At 39.2% G+C, this 22,019-nt stretch overlaps 1 protein-coding gene across 6 annotated transcripts in view; it reads left to right on the top strand.

Annotated features, from left to right (window-relative positions):
- SNAP29 (synaptosome associated protein 29) overlaps window positions 1-18,815 on the top strand; it is a 28,152-nt gene extending 9,337 nt beyond the window's left edge. For 5 of the 6 annotated variants that reach the window (XM_075012490.1, XM_075012486.1, XM_075012491.1 and 2 more), the window contains 3 exons: window positions 1,085-1,189; window positions 4,351-4,536; window positions 12,979-18,815. In XM_075012490.1, the coding sequence (XP_074868591.1) occupies window positions 1,085-1,189; window positions 4,351-4,508 (263 nt within the window). In that variant the 3' untranslated portion in view covers window positions 4,509-4,536; window positions 12,979-18,815. Of the gene's footprint in view, window positions 1-1,084; window positions 1,190-4,350; window positions 8,762-12,978 lie in introns of those variants that run through there. The other variant, XM_075012487.1, reaches the window with a different exon arrangement.
- The last annotated feature ends 3,204 nt before the right edge of the window (window positions 18,816-22,019 follow it).

Genomic DNA, 22,019 nt, shown 5'->3' with positions numbered 1-22,019 from the left:
ATTGAGATCCTTTCCTTCCTCATGCAGGTGCATCCTGAGTAGTGAACAAGAACCTGCCTAGTGTTTTCAAATACAGCCATATCTTGTGCCTGTCAAAAATGGTTCAGAAGTAGCATATTTGAACCAGCTTTCAAACATAACAGGCTACCTTAAATACAGGTGTAACTAACGCTGGTCCAGAAGACACATGTCTTATTCATACAAAAGAGCGTGTAGGCTGCTGTTTTGTCTTTTGCTCTTGTACTAAGCAAACTGGCTAATGTTTTCTGCTATTGAATGGCCATCATCCCCTTTAAATAAGGGCCCATTTTATAATTAGCTTTCTGTAATGTTTGTGAGGGTTAGAAAATACTAAAAATTTTTAAATAGTCGATCTGTACATAAAACCACACTGTGTACCTTATTGATCTAGAGTAGCCAACTAACAGAGGAGTATAATTGTGTGATTTATTCATTAATTTGGTGTTTTGCTCTTAAGTGGTTAATTTTACCACTTAGCATTGACCCTGTTATATAGGGTACAGAAATGACACTTCTGGTGCTAGATTGTTTATTTGTCTGCCAGCAGATCAGAGAGCTTCACTCTTTGAAGATAGCAAAGCATTAATTTACAACCTCAAGAAGGCTAGAAGCCTTTCTATTTAATTAAAAAACAAATAAAAAAATTGATTTTTTTTTTTTTATGTTAAACATCTGATCTGAATAGATCTCCATTGGCAATATATGATGGCCACTAGAGGGCACAAGCAGCTGCCTTCTGATATTAGGGGTTTTCTTGGCATTTGGCCCATTTTCCACCCCGCCCCCCCCCAGCTAAGTAATAGAACTATAGAAAGCAACACACAGGACTTAAGTTAGTAATTTAATTTACAAACAGGAAATCCGCTTACAAATATCGGTCTCTGCATATCATAAAGCCAGACCAATTGATGGAGATGTTAGATTGAATGTACTAGTTACCAGTTGACTGAAAGCCAGTTGTCAGTCAGGAAGTGTATCTTAATAGTCCTGCTAGTACTGAACCATTCCTTTGTGTGTGTGTGCAAGTGTAATAAGGTTTTGAAATGTCTAATGTTGTTAACAGACTATGATTGCAGTGGAACCAGTTCAGAATCATCTGGCCAATCTGAAGTTTATCCAAAGAATCAGCATCTCAGAACTTACCATCAGAAAATTGACAGCAACTTAGGTGAGTTACAAATTGAAGCCATGAGACTTAACCAGATCCTTAGCTTCTGATTTAAAGTTTAAGAGAATTCAGAGCAGTCTTTTCCCAGCTAGCTGTGCCTCTAAAACTTTGTGTTGACGCACAGATCTTTGATTGTAAAACATCTCTGTGCGTGCAGTTCCTATTTCAAAAGCTTCTGCCTTGTAGATCTGTTATATGTTTCAGGCTAGTCTTTGTGATTAAGCGCCATGATGTTTCACACGTTATGAATAGTAAGTCTACTTCTGGTCCAAAATGGATTTGGATTATATGGCAGGCTGTTAGGATGGATGGGACAGGTTAGTAATAGATCTGAATTAAAATGGTTCTCATGCTATAGATTGAAACTGACTGAGATTGTTGCAGTCATATAAATCTGTATGGAAACTAACCTCTGCAAGTGGGCATTCTTGCTGAGGTGTCAATACCGTCTGTTCTCTGGGCTCCCATGGCTTTTTTCAATATTGGATTTCACTAAGATGAAAACAGTTTTTCAAAAATGTTTGCTTACTGAGCAATTCATTATTTTAAAGAAAACTGTGTCACAGTCATCCCAAAACTTTTTAAAGGTGAACATTTGCCACTTTGTGTAACTTAAGTCTCTTGTCTTTGACTACATCAAAATATCTGCTGTATGTTTAACCAGTTACTGTGCAGATGTTCCTATGCAGCATCCTCTCAAATGAAGGGAACAGAACCAAGCAGGATTATCTAGCCATGCTGAAAAAGCACATTAGCTGGGTATTACTGATAAAAATATCAATACAGAAATATAAAAATATGAATACTGTAGTCTAGAAGGTACAATTTATTTTGCACAATACTTTTGAGTGTATATGATTGTCAGTACAGATTGAACCTCTCTAATGCGGCACTGTTGGAACCTGACCAGTGCTGAACAAGAGAATTTACCGGACTATGGGAGGTCAATATTTTCTAGTACAAAGGTTGGCAACCAAAATAGCAAGAGGAGCCTTTTTTCGAGTTCAGTTTAAAAAAAAAAAAAAAAATTAATAATTCATGAGCTGCAGTGAATGTTAATATGAGACAGTCATTAATCAGTGCTGTTGAACCATACTTGTTATAACCCATTTTAAGAACAGCGCACACACAATGATTTGTAATGTGATATATTTTTACTGCAGGGTGTTCACCACCTTTTGACATATTCTTTTTCCTCACACTTCACATGTGTTTGTACCACGATCTTCCTGACTTCCACTTCCAACACTTTTCTCTCTCTCTCTCTGGAGGACACTAGGGGGAATTATCCAGCATTTCGAGATCATATATCATTTGCCATTTAGAGATGAGTTGTTCATTTTTGGGCTTTTAGACATTCAGGCTGTGTCTACACTAGCGTCAGACTTTGAAATGGCCATGCAAATGGCCATTTCGAAGTTTACTAATGAAGCACTGAAATACGTATTCAGCGCCTCATTAGCATGTGGGCGGCCATGGCACTTCGAAATTGACGCGGCTCGCTGCCGCACAGCTCGTTCAGATAGGGCTCCTTTTCGAAAGGACCCCGCCTACTTCGAAGTCCCCTTATTCCTATGAGCAGATGGGAATAAGGGGACTTCGAAGTAGGCGGGGTCCTTTCGAATAGGAGCCCCATCTGAACGAGCCGCGTCAATTTCGAAGTGCTGCCTCCGCCCGCATGCTAATGAGGTACTGAATACGTATTTCAGCGCTTCATTAGTAAACTTCAAAATGGCCATTTGCATAGCCATTTCGAAGTTTGGGGCTAGTGTAGACATAGCCTCGCTGTTCACTGAAAATAATCAGGAGTGGGTTTTTTGTTGTTGTTTTGTTTGTTTTTACATTGCAATTACCGCATCCAGAGCCACAAAGAAGTACTTTAAAGAGCTGTGTGTGGCTCTGGAGCCACAGGTTGCAGACCCCTGCTCTAGTACCATTACCAAAACTTCCACTACTTACTGGGCCCTTAGAAGACATTTAGGCGTAAATTACAGCTAAATAAAATATGAGATCATTGAGAGCCAGGACTGGTGGTTGTAAACAGACTTTATGGGATTGTGGGAAACTTGGCCATACCCATGATAAGTGGTTGCCCAGCTAACTAAAGTCATGCCAGATTACAGATGGTGTTGGAAGAGAGTGTTCCAGATTAGAGAGGTTCAGCCTGTAGTGTATCAGTTTGGATTCTGAAGCCTTCATAAACAAATGCTTAAAATGCTATTTTAAAGAGCTTTAAAATTTGGCAAAACCAGAAAAAAATTGAAAGGGAAGAAATCTGTAACGTATGGATTTTTATATTTTTGCACATATTAGTAGCTCTGAAGAAAATGCAGCCTAATTTTGTTTTGTTCTTTTTCAAATGCCTCTGGAGTTGTGTGACCTAGAAAGAGTAATATGGAAGAAAACAAACATATGAAGAATCAGGATGCTGCGCTATAGGCATTAGGATAGCTATAACAACTGTTGTATTCCCAGCCCACTCTAAACTTGTTAGCTCCCAAAACATTTGTGCCAGCTGGTTGAGCAATAAACTTCTTTTCTGCAGCTAAATACCTCAAAGAACACATTCTAGGATATTGCGACCAGTAAGCATGTTCATCCACATTTAACATGCTTGTATTTCATGGGAGGAAGCGCTCTAAAAATCTGCATACAGAACGTATGTGTGTTGCAAAGATTGGGCCTTTATAGAGTTAACCATTTTTACCCCTATGTATTTTGATCTTTCTTGACAATAAATATCAATTTTAAAGAACAAAGCGTTGTGACTGCTTAAATTAAGGTGTCAGATATACAGAGGCATGCAAAAAATAGATCCAGCTTTAAAGCAAAGGAAGAAAGTTTAAAATATATTTTATGCATGACAAATACCTTTAATCTATCAGATCAAAACACAGTTTTCATCATTTGTCTTGTAGTTTACAACATACTCACTTGGAGCAACAAAAGAGATTAGTCGCTTATTTAATACTAATGCACTATTAGTGTTGTAACATTTGTGTTGCAAATACTGTAGGGGAATAGTTACACAACTTGAACTGACATTTTTGTTTAAGGGTTTGGTGGGATTCGGTGGGATTTTAGCAATGCCTGTTCAAATGCCACCTATCTCTTGTTATTCCCACTGTTTGAGCTCTCATGCTATCTCTCTTCTTTGGCAGATGAAATGTCCCATGGGCTGAGCCGTCTGAAGAACCTGGCTCTGGGTCTGCAGACAGAAATTGAGGAGCAGGATGACGTTCTCGACCGGCTAACCAAAAAAGTAGACACACTGGATGTCAATATTACAAGCACCGAAAGAAAAGTTCGGCAACTTTAAAGACTTCTCAGAAATGCTTTCCTTCAGTGTAAGATCTTGGATGTTTTATTTTGCTGGGACTTTTTTGTTTTTGTTTTAAATCTTGAGCAATACCCATTTCGTTCTTTGTGCATCACTTAGCTGTCATTAAAATTGCAGAATCTTGAGTGCCACACAAGATTTTAAAACACTCCTTGATGTATACAGAGGTATGCATTGGACAGTACACCGTACTACATCTGGTTTGAGGTCAATGCCCTCACTGTGGATATCTACTTGTTAGCATTATGATTTGACATTGCATATAGGAATTTTCAGTTTGTGGTTTCAATGCCCTTACCCTTAGAGCTCCGGCAAAGAAAATAACTATTTTTTGTCCCTATTTAGCAAAGAATAGTACAGGGTGTGCTGTACGTACGGCTGACAATTCTAATTGTTTAAGGATTTAAAAATAGCTTTAGGTAAACATACCAGCTGAAACAATAATTCTGAATGATGGTCCCCTAGCATTTGTTTTCTCCTAAAGAATCTTGGATATTTCCAAACAGCTGGATTAGTTCTCAAATGTAACATGCAATGATGCTAGTGTTAAAACTTCTTTTTGATTCCCCTCTTCTTTAGGGGAAGTGTCAACTGGCCTACCTCAGTATTGTCAAAATTATAGCAAAATACTGATCCTGAAGGCCCCAATCCTGCAACCTCTCCTGTAGTGCAAACAGAAACAAATAACTTCAGATTTTTAGATTCTGATTCTGCATGCTCAAATATCCTCTGGTGGTGGTGGTGGTTCTTTTTTATGTGCTGCTTTTCGCCAGCCTTCTGAGTAGGTGGCTCTTTGAACAGCAGCATCTCTATTAAAATGGAGATTTGTATTAGTATTTCTATTTTAAACATTTTATGTTTTTCAGATGGGAAAGGTGAAGTGGGGGAGTTTGTGCCATAGTCTTATGAGATGTCTGTTTCTGCCCTATCACCACTGATGAGTAATTAAACTTCTGCATGTAGCTACATGCACTCCAGCTCTCTGGCTGTCAAATTCTGAGTTCCTGGAGATGACAAATATTTTAAGTATTTTTATTTTTCAAAATCCAAACTGGCCTTTCCTCTTGCTGGACTTCTTTCCACCTAAAAGCCTTTGTAAATAACACAGTTGAACAAAAATCATTTTAATTCTACAGTCTTGAGAAAGTAACACCAAATGATCCACATCTGCCTCATTTGGTACCTCTCTAAAATGAATTAGAAATGTATATTGACATCTTGCTGGGCAAGTGTCCATATTGCAGAATTCACCACTACACTTTACAGTAATAGTCTTCTTAACAGTGAGGCCAGCAAATTAAAACTCTGGTCACTGCAACTGGTCCCTCCAAATTGTCATGGCACATTGATTGATTGGCACTATGGAGAGCTTGCATTTTATGCATGTGCCTGTACCGCATGTCATCCTGATAAATGGAAAAGTTTGTTGACTAGGTCTGATAGGGTACTTTTCATGATCAACTACATTTATACTCTTTTTTTTTTTAATAGGCTTGTTCAAACACTTAAAGCCCTTTTTCTGACTTGGTGTGAACACACTCCCTCTGGCACCTGAAGGACGGAGAGAGAATTTTCAGCCCTCTAGTTCTATAAAGTTTATGTAGGAAAGTAAATCATGTAACCATCTGAAATCTGTTGCTATGGGGGGGCAATGTTACTTCTCTAAGGCTCCCAATAATTATTTTTCTGACGTGAAACCATTCAAAATCTAGTTTATGCTGCACCCTGCCCTGCTAGTGTCACAAATAACACATTGCAAAGAACATGGCTGCCACTAGCAGGAAATGCACAAGTACCAGTTACAAGAGTATTCTGCCATATATTTTTTCATTACCTTTTTAATTGTCGTTTTATCTGCCATTTGCCATTTTAAAAAAGCCTGTTATTACCTACACATCTTCTGCCCTTATGTATATATACCATGACTAGCTCTTTTCTTGACTTCTAGGATATTCATGAGTGATTAGCAGTCTCCCCTTAATATTAAGGCATTTATTTAGGAAGTAACAGATATCATTAACTTGAAAAAGCTGAATGCACATGGGGGAAAGAAGAGTTAAATGCTTGTCCTACCTACCTTTGATAGCTTATTTTAGTAATCTTCTGAAAAAATAGGGGTGTGGAGGAGGGGATGTTATTTTGTTTTCTTGCTATAGATCTTCCAGAATGCCATTCTTATTGACAGAAGCTTCTGTCTGGGTCCAAGCTGTTTATTTCTAGTCTATCTTGAGTTTAAACACGATGAAAAATTCCACTACCAGTTGGTAAATTATTTGAAATCTGCCTTCACATGTAGATGCTTACCCCTTAACTAAACTTTTCCTAAAGTAAGACCTTTGGTAATCGGTTCGCAGGCTGAGTTGTTTTCTCCATGGAGTTGTAGCTAATGGAGAAGAACTATAGCTCCATGGTTCATTTATGTGTTTGTGTATATTGAAAAACAAGAGGAAAATAGGACTCGCATAAGAACAGAAATATCAATGGATTTGTTAGTTTCACAGAGATGCCTCTCTAACATAATTTAATTTAAGAAGAAATTAATAGAATTTTGTGAAATGTTTTCAGCCATACTAAAAGCTGTTTATGTCCTATGGGGAGATCCTTGCTGTAAGAAATCTACATCAGCTTTTAGAATATTTGATCATTGCACATTTCAGATCAGAATTTGGACTTACATTGGAGTTCCACAACGGCCTAATTCCTCATCTCTTTACTCAACCCCTTTCACCTTCGCCAGCTGGTGACATCTGCTGTTCTTTTCCTCATTGTTGAGGGGTTTCCTGCTCTGCTAAGTTCTGTGGTCCTGTTTTAAAGAATTGCTTTGCACATTAGGGCTCTTTTGTGGGAATAAGGGTTGAAGTTAAGCATAAACTAAAATCTGCTGCAAGATGAACTCCTTTCTCCGCTTTCATAGAAAATGCTTTGCACTGTTGCTAAAAGCTGAAATGTTATCTACATGAAGAGAGCAGTGCTGTGTTTTGTAATACAGTGATGACATTCTTGCTGACTAAAACAGCTTTGTTTTACAAAAAGAGGAATTAACTGAAAAGCTGAGTTATTTTCTTTCCTAGAAATGTGTGCCTTCCCATGCTGCTGAAAGTTTAATTTCACTAACTATTCTTCTAGCTCCTGTGCCTAAAATACCATTTCATCTTTCTGTTCAATAGCTTGAGAAATTCATTCTCTCATGTTGGCTTCAGCTTTTTGGAAATGATTCCATAAGCTTACCCTTGAGTGCCAGTTAAACCAACTATTCTGATTAAGTGTTACAGAGTAGCTCCATGTTTTACAGCAGAACATCTCTGGTTACAGTGTAGACTAGGCAATGTTTGTCTTGGGTGGTAGCTTGTGTTTAAATTTCAGAATGAAGTTGCAAAATCTTTGTCAAGTAAGGCTCCCACGTGGGAAGATTTCTCTTTAAATGTGATTACAAATATTCACATTTTTTTTCTCTTAGGGATATACATTTGACAATGAGCATCTCTGTTTTTTAAAAATTAAATCTGTCCCTTGGTTTGTAATAAATTATACCTATAAAACTCTTCTTGAACATTGAACAAAAGCTGCGCTAAGTAAGATAGGGCAGCCAATATGCAGGTTCGAAAGCCCCGTTCTTGCACTGAGAACTGCACAGACTAAGGCTGACTGAAATCATTGGCCACAGAAATTTGCCTGCATGATGGTCAGTGCAGGATCATTGTCTGCGACTTTGTGTGTACATAAAGAATGTGTAGAAGAAACTTTTGCTCTGTTGAAGACACTGAATTTAGACTGTGTGCGAACAACATGCTCTGAAATTTAGCTTATGTCTAAAATTTCAGTTTGTAAGTGTTAGAAAGGTAAAGTATTTTGCTGCCTAATAGCTTTTATAAAGTGTTCACCCATATTTAAAACTAGGAAATAGAAAATATTTTGCCACCTGTTAAGCCTGCAACAGAAAACTGACTTTTGCTGCTTCTTTTCACATGGATAATTCGATCAGAAAGAGAATACTTTTGGCTTTGAAATTTTGCATGACAGCGGCATCACAGGTGGTGATTACTGACCACAGCCCTGAGTTTTTAAATAGAAACATAATTGTACATCACACAGATTCAATACATTTTTATGAAAGCCAAATTGAAGTCTTTCTTTTTTAATGAAAAATTAAACTGGATTCTAAATCAGCAATTTAAGATGACAAATGAAATCTCTGCTGAATGGCGAAATGCTCAATAAAGGTGCTTATTGTGTGTGAAGACTTCTTGCTTTTTATTTCCAGGACGAGAGTATTGTTACCAGATGTTGAAAACAAAGCATATTGCCTGGGATTTTTTCCAGAAAAGGGTGATTCTTTAGTAGAGGATGTTTCCTTCATAAATTCCATCCTGTCCTCTCCCAAAAGCTGCTGCAATGTGCTGTCTTTCTTAAGGAACTATAGTTCTGAAAGAGTTGCTTTAGCAAATCATGTAACTGTACCAGTCATTTCCTGCTGAATGACAGCACATACTTCTGTATAGAAAAGCTAGGATTTCCAATGCGTGGGCCTCTTGGGATTGCTGTGCAGTGATAGCAGATGCTTTTGAGGGTGTGATTAAGAAAGGCAGGCAGTATTTCTACCTGACCCTGTGATGATCACTTCAGACCCTGACTCTTGGGTTTTGGCATGTCCTCAATTAACCAACATAGCTTTAATTGCTGGTAATAAAATCCAGACTTTGTTTTCAAAATATCAAAATCAAAATTTTGTCACAGTGTTTTAGTCTAGCAGTGAACATCACAGGTTGGCTAGGTTCTGTGACGGGGCAGCTCTTTAGGAATAAGGTGATCAAATTCTGCAGCATTCTGCAGCTTTAAACCAGCAGGAATATAGTTTAGGGCCAAAGAGTCTGTAACCATGGTGATATTATTACTTGCATTTTGGGAGAGTAATGTGGATTGTGGAAGTCTCTCTATGGGATAAGGGTTTAAATACTTCTTTCAGTTAGTGTCCCAGGAAAGAGGCACTCGAAGGTCTTATTGCAGGAAGTTCTCAGCAGAAATGAGGAGCCAGTTCTTAGAGGAATAGGAATGGTGCTTAGAACTCAATTACCTATTATCATTCTAGCTGCTGGTTTGTCTCTTAGCATGGATCTCCTACAAATAGGAGATGAAAGCCTCCCTGACTTTTATAAATGGTGCATACAAATCCGAGTGCGGCAGAGATACTGGAGAGAGGTTAAAAGCATTGAGTACTGGAATCTCTTTTAGGTCTCAGCTCACTGTACTTACATGCAGTATTTTAGCAGTGCTGGAAGAAATATTTGGGCTTCATGCGAAACTATGGGTGGTATCTTCTTTATGGTTGTCGGCCAGGTAATTTCTCCCTTTTGTGCTCTCAAAGGGTTTCCTTGTCCACATAATCCTTCGCTTTCTTGGGAGTGAGGCAGGGCACAGGAGGTAAATGAGAGATGATCATGTAGTTACTCAGGCAAGAAATGGAGTGAGTGTACTTTTGGAAGAAAGAGATACTGCAGCCTCAGCTTTTTTTCCTCTCCCTTGCGACTTTTGTCCTCCCCTCTCCCACCCCCAACTTCCACAAGAGGAAATTCTGCGGTTTTTCCTTTCACTAAGTGTGCCTTTTCATCGGGGGGACAAAAGATTCATAGTCTTGGAGCTGAAAGAAAAGTGGAGTTGCCCTCAAAATAAGACAGTTGCCAAGCTATAGTCAGGAAAGGAGGGGCAGGAGGAGAGATTGGAATTTATACATAATGTAACAAAATATACATTGTTGCTAGAATGTGCCAGACATGACCCTTAAGAGTTTATAATGTAAATAGTCAACATATGTGCACACAGCAGTGGGTAAAAGGGAGTATGTTCTAGGAGATGTTTTAAATATCTCATTTAAAAAAGTTTACAAGTTGCCTCCCTGGGGGAGGGATAGCTCAGTGGTTTGAGCATTGGCCTGCTAAACATGGGGTTGTGATTTCCGTCCTCAAAGAGGCCATTTAGGGAGTGGGGCAAATAGATGTCAGGGATGGTACTTGCTCTTGCCAAGAGGGCAGGGGACTAGACTAGATGACCCACCAAGGTCCCTTCCTTCTCTAACAGATATACACCTTCAATTATAAAATATTAAGCTGCACCCAGATTTGTTAGCTGCTTTTGCAGAGGCATGTTTAACAAACCAGAAAAGATGAATGATTATGTAGTTCATTTTTTATTTTTCACAAATATCAAGCTATTTTGTCATTTAGCTGGGTCTACACTACAAAGTTCTGTCTACAGAAGTCACTGTTGACAGAGAGAGGCCAAACTGCCCAGCCTTCTGTCAACAGAAGAGCTAACCAGAAGTTCTGCAAACAGGGCTGCCAGGTGAATTGGAAACCACTCTGTCAAACAGAGGGCCCCCCCCCCCCCCCCCCGAGCAGCTACACTAATTTTCTGTCTGCAGAATCTGTCTACAGAAGTGCTATGCCTCAAACTTTCAAGATGTAACTCTGCCAGGAAACAGGTGTTCTGTCGACAGATTCTAGACAGAATGCATTTGCAGTGTGGACACTCCCTAGTTTTGTCAACAGAAGGCCTCTTCTGTCAACAAAACTTTCTAGTTTAGACACAGCTATTGGTTGAAGTCCCTTCCTTTTGCCATTTTAATTCTGTATTCTTCTCCTCTAATATAATTGTCCCTATATCCACTTTCCCTTCCACTATAGTTGTACTGTGGCTTTTAGTTCTCCCACAGCTTTCTCTCTATTCCTCCATCCCGATATTTATTTCCTTACCTCCTTTGGACTTGCCCACCTTCAGCTGTGGAAAGGAAGGGCTTTTACTAATGCTGCTAAGTAGTCCTCTCTTTCTTTTGTCCCTCCCCTGCATCCAAATTCTTCACACCCTTGTGGTTTATACATAGGACCAGAATGTAGGAAACATGACATTCACATCCTGGTTCTGTCAGTTTCTTCGTGTAATCAGGGGCAAATCCTTTTGTGCCTTAATTCTCTTTCTGTAAAATGAGAATTGCAAAACTGCCCTATTTCACAGGGGTAGTGTCAGGATAAATTCATCGATGATCAGATAGTGCTTGGGTGTTACTGTGGTGGGCGTCATAGCTGGGTAGCTAGAAAGCTGTCTGCGCTAGATGCTAATCTGTTATAGGCTGGATCTCTTCTAAATGAGCCCTGTGCTGTTTGAGCTTATGTATTGGTTGTGTTGTGATGTCTGGAGGAAAAAGCGTTGGAGATGGTGATGATTCACGGGCATAGATGCTCTGACTGCACTGATTCTCCTAGCGTTTCTGGGTAAGACCTTCTGGAAAGGCATTTCCTTTCAATATTTTTTAAAAATATTTGTTTTACTGATCTGCTTCAGGACTGTACTATTTCTCACTCCATTGCTGGGTGTGCGCTGGAGAGTTCTTGAGAGCCTGAGGGCTTCACCTATGTTCAAGGGAGATAAACTGAACAGTGCAAGGAGTATAATCCCTGCCCCATGTGTGTGATGTGGTTTCAGCTAAATCCTGAGGCTGGACAATAATACATCTCACTCCTGGTTAGGATGGAGTTGTGCTATGTTCTGACCTGCACCTCTGTAATGGAGATGGAAGTATTAAACTTTAATTCTGCAAGGCACGTGACTAACCTTCACCATATGGATAGTACAATACAAGTCAGTGAAGTTATTTGCATATTTAGTCAAATGCATCCTTGCATACTTGCTGAGTCAGGGCTTGTGTTTATTGGTATCCTGGAGCATCTTCAATAATCCCTAAGGAAACTTCTTTCTCCCCCAGGCTTGGTGAGAGTAAGTGCTACAGCGACAGAGAGAGAGCCATGTTAGTCTGTATTCTATCAAAACAAAAAAGCAGTCAGGTAACATTTTAAAGACTAACTATAAATTACTAGGTTATGAGCTTTTGTGGGACAGACCCACTTCTTCAGATCATAGCCTTACCAGCACAGAGTTCTCGCCCTGAAAGCAATTTTTGGACCTCTGTGCGTTATGTATTGAGTCTGTTCTGGTAAGGCTATGATCTGATGAAGTGGGTCTGTCCCACAAAAGCTCATCACCTAATAAATTATTCTGTTAGTCTTTAAAGTGCTGCATGACTGGTTTGTTTTGCTGTGGGGACAATTCTTGTGACAACATACCTTTTGTTGTTTTTGTTTTGTTTGTATTTTATAACACCTTTTGGGGTTCTTTGTCAACTTTTTCTCCCTGAGAGTAAAGGCATATAATAGAATCTGAACAGATTAATTATTTGGCCTGAAATTTGTTCAGCTTTGCAGAATTGTTGAGTACTTTTGTTGGGGATGTATATAAAATGCAATTATTTCTTGGTGGATACTCTTGTCATCTTTCTGTGATGATTTTTAAACTATTCAGTCATCCATTGGCCATTTGCTATAACACCTCCACCTGGCTTTTTTTTTTTTTTTTATTTTGAATTTCATCAAATTCTTTCCCATTTTGATACCTCTTTTTGCAGCATATCATGGCTGGAGTGTTGTCAACTAAAGAAGCTGGGAGAGAACAGCCTGGAGATATAACTTGAAAATCTGCTGACAAGAAGCAATTAAAGGCAATGTTGGGATATAGTGGAAGATGAAAAATATTGAAACTCGCCAGAAATATCAAAATAAACATCAGCTACTGTAGTGTCTCTGAAGTGAATTTCTCATCTAAAGAAAACAGATGGACGGTGAAATGTGTGAGCAGACTGACAAATCAGCATCTGATCTTCTGGCATTTATCCATATTGATGTTCATAATATCTTTCCTAAAATAAGGAGACAAATAACTTTTTTACACTATCATATTTGTATAATAATACACACACACACACACACACACAGAGAGATAATAGCTTCACTGCAGGTCAAATATAACTGAAAATGTTTAGTTTGTAATATGAAATGGTGAGTAGAGCTGAACAGACAGCAACAGCTAAGGCAAGCACTTTAGTATATACGAGATCAGTACTTTCTTCCTAACCTAGCAAGTGAAAAGATATACATACCCATCAACCCAGACGAGTGAACCAAGGCCCGTGCTGGAAATTTGCCAAAATCATGAGGGTCCAACAACATGCACATAATGGATCATCTTGCATTTGCCTCATTTTTGAGATGATGGTCAGGGTCGAACAGAGCATTCAGGGAGCGTACCTTTTGACTGCCCACCCTTACATGTAATATAAGGATGAATTCAGGCTCGCTTGCAAGGCTGTGGTCTGTATTTGACCATCCCTGTTTTATTCCATGCATATAATGGGTTAAAAGTACAATTAAGTTTCCCTCCCACATTCTCATGAAATTGTCTGCATTCATTTTCTTAGTGAATGAGTGTGATCAATCACAGCCCAGGCCTTGCAGTCTGAGTTTCATTACATAATCAAGGCTTACCAGTATATAGTAATTAGAAATAGTAGTCCAACTGTTAGGTGATATATCTTAAGCTGATCCATTCAGATTCAGGGTTGCTAGAAGATCTGAATGTTAATTACAGAATTGTTAGGAGGACCTATTGAAATAATGGCTCTTTTTAAAAATAATTATTAATGTCAAAATTAATTATCTCCTTTCATGCACTGTTCTTTTCTTCAACCATAACCCAAATATCAATTTAAGAACTGAGACTTCCTATCACAATAGGAAGAGTTGTTTACTATCAATAGTTAAAATTTAGCTTTCATAAAACAAAAATAGGCAGCACCTAGAACAAAAAGGAGCAAATTCATTTCCAATTCTCTGGCTACACGGCCTCACTTGATGCAATTTTTTTCATATGCTTACGTTAGCAGAGCTCTGCACAGATACAAAATTTGTATCTTCAGCTGGAAAAATGAGCTGCAGCTAGCCACATTGACATCCACGGAGCCAGATAGCTGTGGATTACAAAGCAGATATCTACAAATTTGCAGGGCTGTAGATACAAAATTTGTATCCCACATTCATAGTCACAAAAATGTCATGGATATCTGCATTGACATCCTTGAATGTGGATACCTGTGGATACAAAGCATTATCCACAAATTGGCAGGCGCTATACGGTAAGATATTGTTGAATCAGAGTGACTTGTGGATAGCCACAATAGAACAGATGAAATTCTGAAAGATCAAAGTAGAACTCAAAAACATTTTCTTCACCACATTACTTTTCCTCTTTAGTGCAGTATTGCTCAGTGTTGACAAGCTGTTTCACGAGGGGATCTGCATAAAATCTTTTGAGACAAATAGACTCGTAGATCGTTCTGCCATCATGCAAAGTGGAAATAAGCATGAAATCCTTGCAGTATAGCCACTTACATGGAGTGGGAGAGTGGGGAGAGTAAGAATGAGCTAGTTCAGGTAATAAAACAAAGCTACAAAGGAAAAATGAAGATTGAAATAGGTTCAGAAGTCTATACTGAACAACTCCATTGGCCAGATTTTGGAGAATATTCATCAAATAATAAATGTTTTAATGAGCCTTCTAAAAATATTTTCCCTTTATAGCATAACCCATCCTCATATGAAGGCCTGCCTAGTCTTAAACCCTAGGCTGCACCTACACTACAAAAATAACTTCAATGTTGCTTACTTTGAAGTACAACTTTGAAGTAAGCAACTTCAAAGTTGATCGTCTACACACACCCTACTTTGAAGCTAAACTTTGAAGAAGGGCACTGCTTCATTCCCAGGAATGGAGTAAGGACTTCGAAGTTGGGCTCCCTACTTTGAAGTAAGGGAAAAATGTGTGTAGACTCTCTGCTGGCTACTTCAAAGTAGTGCCTAACTTTTGAGATTAACTTCAAAGTTAATTCCTAGTGTAGGCACACCCTAGGGGCTGCAATAAGACTTCTTGCATTTCTGATTCAGAGAATGGTACCTTCTGTGGTTTCTTCAAAAAGTAGCAAGTGCCACAAAATGTTTAGAAGGGAAAATAACTTTTAGAGAGACTTCTGTATTAAATTTCCCCAAAATTATGGTTAGGTTGTATCAACACTATGCTTTTTCCTTTGTGCACCATTGCTGCCAGTGACAATAACACTGAGCCCTAGTGTTGTTGAGGCGCAGATATATTAATCATGGTCATCTATAAGCAACTCTAGATGCCTAGTAGCTAAAAGACTTATGCCTTCTCCATAGTATCTTTATCACTGATAAAAAGTCTCAGTGGGGTAGCCATGTTAATCCCTAATTTTAAAAACAAGCAGTCCAGTGGCACCTTAGAAACTAACAAAGGTATTATGATGTATTACCTTTGGATAAAACCAAAGTGGGTTTTACCCATGGAAGCTCGTCAGCTAACAAATTTGTTAGTCTCTAAGGTGCCACCAGACCGCTTGTTCTCCCATCACTGATATGAAAATCAGTGGGACTTTTTTTTTTTTTTTAAGTGAGGGTAACCTGGCGTGGGGGGTGGGTGTTCATCACACATCTATGCTTTACTCAGTTTTTGTTCTTGGCAATTTGGCTGGAAATTTCTTCTGAATCACAACTCAGAAGAAAGATTTCCTAGCTGCTGAGCTTCCTTGAAAACAATTTGTATGAAAGATACTTCTGTGCGGAATCCTAGCTTGAACCTGTTACAGAAAAGATATTCTGTACTATTGCTAGACCATATGTTTCCTTAAAATTAATGGTCTGGAGGAGGTATAATGAGAAGTGACACTGAATGCTATTCTACAAATGCTGTGGGAGGGAGGGGCGTGGTTGGGGCATAGACTCTGTTTATGGTCAGGTCTTATTTCTTCCCATTAGCTTGGAGGGTTTTATCTTGGGAGGAGACAGGGCAGAATGCGGAAGTCATGCAGTTCCTTCACCAGAGGGTTTGTGACCTTTTGGGGTGCAATCCAGACCAATATAGTGCCCTTCACCTTAGATGCCTTATGATGCTTTGCTATTGGAGCACTCCCTTGAGTCACTCACAGCCTCCTGGCATGTAATTCACTCCCTGACTGCGTGCAGCCATAACATAGGTCCAAAACCTTTGTTTTGAACGTCCTTTTAGCAAACACCAGCCTTGCCTTGGATCCCACCAGCTGAACTCCTAATATATATATAATTTCACAAATCACCTGTTTATGGCAGAAAACAGTACCTCCTTCCATGTACAGTTACTTTCCCTTTTTTTTTCCTGTTTTGTATTTAATGGCTCAGCCTTTTGATGGCTCTTCACCTAGTCTATTATAATTTTATCTGTCATTCTGTCATTCTAGATCTAGAAGAATTAGCTAGAGATGCATGCTTGATAGATCTACCTCATATTTCTTCGTTACTTCTGTTTTTCAAAGAATAGGTTTAACATCTCTCTCTTTGAGGGATGGGTTGCCACAGCAAACACTCTGGAGAAATCCAGTTTCTAAAAGGATTCAGGGAGTAACTGGCCATGACCCATCTGTTGTGATTTTGAGCACAGATGTTCACTCCCATGCATATCCTTGACTCTATTTTGCGTCACTGTTCCGCAGACCTCTCGTTTTATAAGGTCAGGCCCCAGAAGCTGCAATTTTAGCAGCCCACTATACAGTCCTGCCAGTAAGTAATTCAGGATCTGGGCTGCAAACTCTCAAGAATAGAAATGCTTCAGTGTCCAGTGACAAATTACCAAGCTATAGTACAAATAGTACAGAGGGCTTGAATGTCAGTCCATTGTACAAAACAGGATGAAGATGCTTTCATGAAGTGATAATGCTTCTCGGAGAAAAGTCAGGGATACTGCTGGCAAGTCATGAGTGAATTACATACCCTAATGAAGCCAGCTCTGTGGGGGATGCTTGCATAGCTGCTGCCTGCATTGTGACAGGCTCTAGAGCTGTTGCTATTTGCTTAGACTTTAAATGTCTTCAATTTTGTCAAATGTGACTGTGATAACTGAATATTCTTGAGGTGATGCTTTGCCTGAGTAAGGAGTGCACCTGAAAAACATAATGGTATCAATTTATAAAGTGAGCTATATCAATATTATTCTTCAAATTAAACTTAAAAAGTGAGGGACAACTCTACCATGTTTGTAATTTATTTCCTCTTTGACCATATGTATTTGGATAATAGTCTGACTCACGGGCTGTGTCTATATTAGCAAGTTTTTTTGAATATTTTTCGAAAGAAGGGGCTCTTTCAAAATATCCAGTGGGGTCATCATCATCATCATCATCATCAATAACTGTGGGCTCAGTGCCCATGGGTGTCTGATGCCTCTCTTACTATTTCCTTCCATCCAGTGGGATGTGTACACACAGAAGTGTTCTTTCGAAATTAAAGCAGAAGAGCATGGCGCTCCTTTCAAAAGCACCCTTCCGCTCCTGTTTCGGGAAGAGTGCATTTCAAAAGCCTTTTTTGAAAGAAAATGTGTGTAGATGCTCCATGGGCCCTTTTTTTTGAAAGAGCAGTCCTCATGGCACCTGATTTTTCAGTCCCTGGCCCATTCTTTCAAAAGAGCAGGGGGCTGTTTGGACGCTTACTTTTGAAAAAACAGATCACTCTTTTGATGTGCGTGTGGATGCACTCTTTCAAAATAAGTTATTTCGGAAGAGATCTTCCAGAAGGACTTCTTTTGAAACATGGCTGTGGTGTAGACGTAGCCAGACAGAGAGAAAATGCATATCTGCCTTTATCCTATCGGAGTATTTTTAATTTACAAATAGCTTTTAGAGAATTAAACTAAGATTTGTCAGGATTTTACTTTTTAGAAACCTCTGAAGAGAGCCTTGTGCCCACCGGAAGTGCTGTACAGGTCTCCGGTGTCATGGTTGGAATTTTACTGTTTCAAGCAGTTAGACAAAATTATAGTACTCAATAATGAAAAAGAGAAGAGGAGGAGAGAAGCAGCAGTAGCAAAGGAGAAAATAAGGGGTTGCTGGTGAAGGTTTGGAATTAAATGTGGAGCTAATAACGGGAAAAATAGTCAAGAAGTTTCCAGATAGCAGCAGATGTACATAGGAGAAAATTCCTGTACTAGCAATAATGAGTTTCTGGAGAAGGAGAGAAAAAAGTCAAGTGCTAGAAAAGGGGAAGGCTCCCAGGTCTCCAGGACATAAACTGGAAATAAGTCTTTGCAATAGGCGGGGGGAGGCGGGCATTAATTTAAGAATAAGAGAAACAATTTTGAAGTGGAGTCTGAAGTGAATGGTAGCGTCCTTTACATGAGATGGTGTCTCTTTGCATGTGTTAGACTAGGAACTGTGGAGCTATTATCATGTTATTGATCCTTGTTACATCATAACATGGGTACCCCAAAACGACTGACATGATTTACTGTCCTGAGGTTTTGACATCAGGGTGATGGAAGGTTACTAATGAAGTGCTGCAATGAATATGCAGCAATTCATTAAGCAAATTCTCCCCCATGGCAACTTCGAAGTGTCAAGCTTCAAAGTGCTGGCATGCCATGTAAACACGGGCACTTCGAAGTGCCTGCAAGTTTGACACTTTGAAGTTGCCGTGGGGGAGAATTAGCCTCATGAAGTGCTGCGTATTCACCACAGCACTTCATCAGTAATCTCCCATCGCCCTGATTAACATTCCCCCTTCAAAGCTGGGGGCAAGTGTAGACCCAGTTGGCTCCAAAAGATCTCTTATAGATGGGAACAGATACACAGCCATCAAAGATTGTTACCTAGAATTTTGTGCTGTAGGAGAGCATATATAGGATCTTCAGCTGCTGAAGTGTAGTCTTCTACCACTTAAGTCAGTATTAGGACATCATGATCAAGTCATTATAACGTTTTGTCCGTTCGAGGGCACCAGCATTCATATACCCTACCCAGGGCATTTATGAGTGCCATTTCAATATTTGTCATCAAACTAGAAAGGGGACTAGAGATCTGCAAATCATACAGTTTCTAGCTACCAGGCAACCCTAAAGAGTTATGGTGATGTGGGGGCTCAAAAAAAGAGCATTTAAAAGGGATCTGTATCTTCTCAAGAGAGACTTAGATGGCTGATTTTTTTGGGGAAGGAGGGTGAGCTGACATGTAGTGTTATTTGTTGCATTTAAAAAAAAGCTTTTCCAAGGAATAAATGCTATTCTTCTGAGTGGTATAAGAGTGGTACCCTCCAGACTAAAGAACAAGGTGTATCCAGAGGAGAGGAGATACCCAAAAAGTAAGGGGGAAGCAGTTTGGTGAATGACTGGCAAGAAGACCACCCCTTTGAATATTGGCCTTTCCACCCACAGTAAAAATGGTTTTTGCAGCACTATAGGCTGCCTTTTAAAGAGCTGGTAGGCGCAGTGACTCTGCATATCAGAGGGAAAACCAAATGAGTTACACATTCAGAAGAATGTAGTAGAAGTAGTAATAATAGATTACATTTCAGAGACCTGATTCAAAGTGTATTATAGTAAGGGGGAAGTTTCCCATGGACTTCACTAGGCTTTGGATCACCCCAATAATGCCTTGGTTTTCACCTAAAGGTTCCCAGATTATACACACACAGGTATTATTGTCCCCATTTCTGAAATGCCACCATCTCTGGAGTGGATGCACAATAGGCAAACACCACCACAACAACATAATGCACAGGGATTGGGAGAACTGGAAATTGTAGCCAGAGAAGACGGGGTAAATTCTTACCTTTATACAAAGTAGCACAGAATCCATAATGTTTACACGGAGCAAAAGAGACCTCTGTTTGCAAAGTCGCACCTGAAATGCCCAGATGTAGTAGACTTTGGTGGCTGTGGAACTCAATGTATTTTACCTGAGAAAAGTCCAGGAAGGTGAAAAAATTCACAAAAAGTCAAGTTTGTTTGTTTTTTTTTAATTTAAGAAACTTTCAAAGAGTTCCACCTGGAAGGAAGAAGAACTGTGTGTGTCAGTACTATCAAAAATCAAACCCTTGCAGCTAGAATGCTTATGTATTTTAAAAAATCAGATTCATAGACCATTAAGTACCTCAACAAAGCAGCTACCCAGTAGGAAGGGCAGTAGACTCACATAGAGTTGTACAACAGAGCCCACAAGAAGAAAGTTGTGTTTTTCTCTTAATTGCTAACCAGTGAGCATGTTTTGGGTGTTGCCCATTTAACACGTAAAAGGGTGGAATGCTGAAATTAGGAGGACTTGGATAATTTGTAGTGTCTGATGGTATCTGCCACTATGCAGCTCCTGGATTTAGAAAGCTAGACTAGAGAGATGAGAGACTAAAAGAGTCCATGTATTTTAAGTCTCTGTCGTTAAACATGTAAATATTTGTTTATTTGTGATCTTTGCTAATAAAAGTTATTTATGCTGTAAACCTTGAGATTCTGTATCCTTCCAATACTCTAAGCTTCCCCACATTTTTGGGCTCCTGATTTACATTCCCTGTATCAGTCCTCAGGAGTCATAGCACCATAATCAGGCTTGGGTATACATACAAGATGAACCCCTCTAATCTGGCATCCTTGGGATGAACCAGAGAATTTGTGAAAGAGGAGGTCAGTATGGTCTAGCAACTTTATGAAAACTTCACTGCTTACTTGGCTCTTAGTAGACAGTTGGGGTAAATTAGAACTAAACCAGAGCACAGAACACGAGCCAGGACTGGTGGCTGTCAACAAACTTTATGGGACCCCAGGAAACTTAGTCTGATGTCCACTTATCATAGAAGTGGCCAACTAAAATCATGCCAGACCACAGGTGCTGTGGCACCAGAGATGTTCAACCTGTAGTATGCAGTTATAGAATCTGCTTCTTAAAGAAGTTACATTAATGCATATTTTTGAATTGTTGGCATTTTGGAGGGTATTTATAAAGCTCTCAAAGATAAATTTTGTTTGTGTTCATTACTGGCTTCTTTAAAAATTAACATTTTAAAAGTGAGTCAAATCCCTACTCTATTTGTAAAACTGCTGATGTTGCAAGCCTATGATTCCAACCCTGAATATTTTAAATATTGTTCTCTGTAAATGATACATCATGAGTCTCCTTGATTCCATTCAACTTGACTGTGCAATCAAGGAATTTAAAAGAAATTAAACTTGCTGATCATCCAACAACCATGACTATGCAACTTTAGTGAACTAAAGAATTCCTACTGTTTAAACAAAGAAAGAAAGAAAATTATTTTTTTAAACTAGAGCTGATTAGCTTCAAATTTAGGGGACAAGAGTGGGAGCACAAACCTTTAGATTTTGACAGTCATCATCAATAGTTTGAATGCGGGGTGGTGGATCAGACATACAACTAGGAATTTATGATTTATGTGAATCAATAGACTGATTATATCCTGGATGGAGACTTGTCTATGCACAGTTTTTGGATGTATTTAAACTGCATCAGTTTAGAAACCTTAAGCAATCAGCTTTCATCCCAAAGCATAATGTAATTGATTACTGCAGTTGGGCATCAATACTACAAGTTATTATTTACCTGTCAACTGATGGTAATCCACAAACTGAGGGAGAGCCAGAAAGAGAAAGGAAATGCCCTTCTTTCGAAAAAGTGCATCCACACGCACAAAAGCAGATCGAAAGAGTGATCTGCCCTTTCAAAAGAGAGCGTCGACACAGCCCCTGCCATGAAGATTGCTCTTTGGGAGAAACAGGGCCCGTGGAGCATCC

Source organism: Carettochelys insculpta, chromosome 18 (genome assembly GCF_033958435.1).
Source record: "Carettochelys insculpta isolate YL-2023 chromosome 18, ASM3395843v1, whole genome shotgun sequence".
NCBI lineage: Eukaryota > Metazoa > Chordata > Testudines > Carettochelyidae > Carettochelys > Carettochelys insculpta.
Note: the sequence above shows the minus strand (reverse complement) of the source record. Positions and strands in the feature narration are given on the sequence as shown.